This window comes from Penaeus vannamei, chromosome 12 (genome assembly GCF_042767895.1).
Source record: "Penaeus vannamei isolate JL-2024 chromosome 12, ASM4276789v1, whole genome shotgun sequence".
Lineage (NCBI taxonomy): Eukaryota > Metazoa > Arthropoda > Malacostraca > Decapoda > Penaeidae > Penaeus > Penaeus vannamei.
In genome coordinates this window covers 28,331,217-28,333,716 of record NC_091560.1, presented here as the reverse complement: position 1 = coordinate 28,333,716, position 2,500 = coordinate 28,331,217, and the positions used below count along the sequence as shown (strand labels likewise).

The window sequence follows — 2,500 nt, the reverse complement described above, 5'->3', positions numbered from 1 at the left end:
CCAAGCCGTCCTGTTACCACGAATATCTCGTTTTTGTTCATGGGGAAAAACATTATCTGATGCCGATGTTTACCACGAGCTAGAGAACGCACTAAGCAAACAATCCGCTATATTTTTAAAAGCGATTGCGATAAATAAATCGACTTGTTCAGGTCCATTTCTTATAATATATTTCGTACAAAGTGTTCCCTTTTATCTTTGGTTTGGTCCTCATGCTTTGGCTGATTATGGCGGTGCAAATAAGAGGGAATAAGAACTCTAAAGTGTTTTATCGCTTCATTTTCATATTTATTATCTTTCTATCATAATAATTATATCTTTGAATTTATTATTTCTCTAGAACTAGTTGAAAAACATAGATGTGCACTCCGATCTTTAAAGTATTACATTTTACATCATCATAAAAATGGATTAATCAGGACGATCTCTCCTTTGCCATTGCAGATGTTCATGGAGGGCAACACCGCCGTCCTGGACATCAAGCTGACTTACCCGGAGGACACCGGCATCTTCACCTGCCGTGCCACCAACTCTGCGGGGCAGGCAGAGACCTCCGCCATGCTCACGGTTAAAAGTAAGGCCGATTAAGCCAGCGTCCTGTAGGGATGCCTTGTCCCCCCTCCTGGTCAGTGTGTGAGGGGGAGGGAGGTCCCCCACCTCCCCTGGCGCGGTGTGAGAGGGAGGGAGGGAGGCCTTGTCCCCGTGCTTGCTGGTCGAGGGCGCATGTCCAGACATGAAGGATCACTGTCAGTGTAGATTGTTAGTAAACCATGAAACCACCTGCTTAAACCAAGGTGCTGCTGCTGCCGCTGCCTGACGAGCCCCTGGACGAGGCCAGCAACCACGGATCACAAGGAAAGTAGAAAGTCCCCTCTGCCAGTAATACCGATGTTTACCTCCCTTGGTGCCCTTCCCCCACATCGCGCCAAAAGTGTCTCCCCTTAGTCACACCCCTTCCTTTGTGTGCCGTTGACAGTAGGCGGCCCGCGTGGCCATATACGACTCAAAAATAGGATAAATCACGCTGTTATGGCATATCCAGGTGTGCTTCAAGAGCGGTGACGAAGGATGCCAGCAATATCATTTATCCTCATATTTTGAGTCTATCTATGTTTGTGATTTATTTATTGTTATTTTATTTGTCTTTTTCAAGAGACACAATAAGCAGATGATAAATATGTGCATGGGAAAGTAAAAATGAGTAGATGAGGGATTTTAGAAAATATTCGTTACTTCCTGCTGTGAACAGAAAAAGAAAACGGATTTATTACTGTTGCTGCTGCATTGTTACCAATTTCATCCAATAAAATCCGCTATTTCCTCTTCTGTTTACTATCTGGAAAGTCACATTAAAGCAAACATATCTAGCGTGAAAGTGATTTATCAAATGTAGAAAATAATTTCCATGATAAAAAGAGTTGAAAAGGAAGACATGAACCAGTTGACCTTGTATGTGTTTGGTGCTTTATCATAGATGTTGGCTGTATTTTATTTCTTTATCTCATTATATTTTAGATATTTACAATTTAGACTTTCCCTGGATTGTTTTATTGAGCAAAATAACTCCTGAATAATCTTGTTATTTTTGTATGCTTAACGTCTGGATATAAATTACATTTAGTAAGCCTTGTCATATTTCTGTTGACGCGAAAGTATACGCGTTACTTGCTCATTTGCATAAGGAACTGATAATGTATTTATTGTCCAGTGGAAGGTTAGAATAAGCCCAGATTCTTAATTTATGTTTAATATATTTCTCCGAGATTTCGGGACTTTAAACCTTATTGTATGATGAACTAGAGGTGAAGGGATGCATGACTGGCTACTGCCATTAGAACTGTATTGTTTCCTCAACATGCTAAACATAATCTTATAATGTACAAAACTTGGGAAACATAAATAAAATAATCAGTGATTAAAACTTCCAGTTTTACCTATCCACGCTTGATATAAAACAAGAGGTGTCTTACGCTTACTTTTTCCAGTCTTACTATATAGGCCTACATACAGTTTTGAATGGACAGTACATCTGTTTAGTAAGAGACCTCGGTTTTATGCAAGTTCTTTTCCTTTAATTTTTGTACATGCATATATCTATGTATATACTGGTATCTCGGTGGCGGGTATGTAGTTGCTCAACTAATCATGTTAAGAGGGCGCCAAGTGCGACGCGGCGCGGCCCCTCTTCACGGTCCTTGCTCAAAGGTGGTGGTGGAGGTCTTGACGGGGTGTAAATATAATAACTCGCGACGTCTGCGCGGACCCCGCGGCCACGCCACGTCCAGGGGCGGCAGGAGGTGCACGTAAATAAACCCCCAGATGGAATGATTATCAAGAAGTAAGATGGTGGTGGTGCACGCATGCTAGGATATTATTATTAACCCCAAACACTACACTGAATAGAACATTTGAAGCCGTTGACTTTACAATTAACGCTGGAGGTTTATAACACAGAACATGGCAAGAAAAAAATATTAATTTTACACACATTGAAATGGCA

At 41.2% G+C, this 2,500-nt stretch overlaps 1 protein-coding gene across 40 annotated transcripts in view; it reads left to right on the top strand.

The window, feature by feature from the left end:
* The window catches only part of LOC113819561 (titin-like), a 175,818-nt gene that overhangs the window by 66,265 nt on the left and 107,053 nt on the right, over positions 1–2,500 (top strand). For 37 of the 40 annotated variants that reach the window (XM_070128115.1, XM_070128094.1, XM_070128102.1 and 34 more), the window contains one exon: positions 445–574. The exons of the other annotated variants lie outside the window; for them this stretch is intronic. In XM_070128115.1, the coding sequence (XP_069984216.1) occupies positions 445–574 (130 nt within the window). The remainder of the gene's footprint in view (positions 1–444; positions 575–2,500) is intronic. 40 annotated transcript variants of the gene reach the window in all.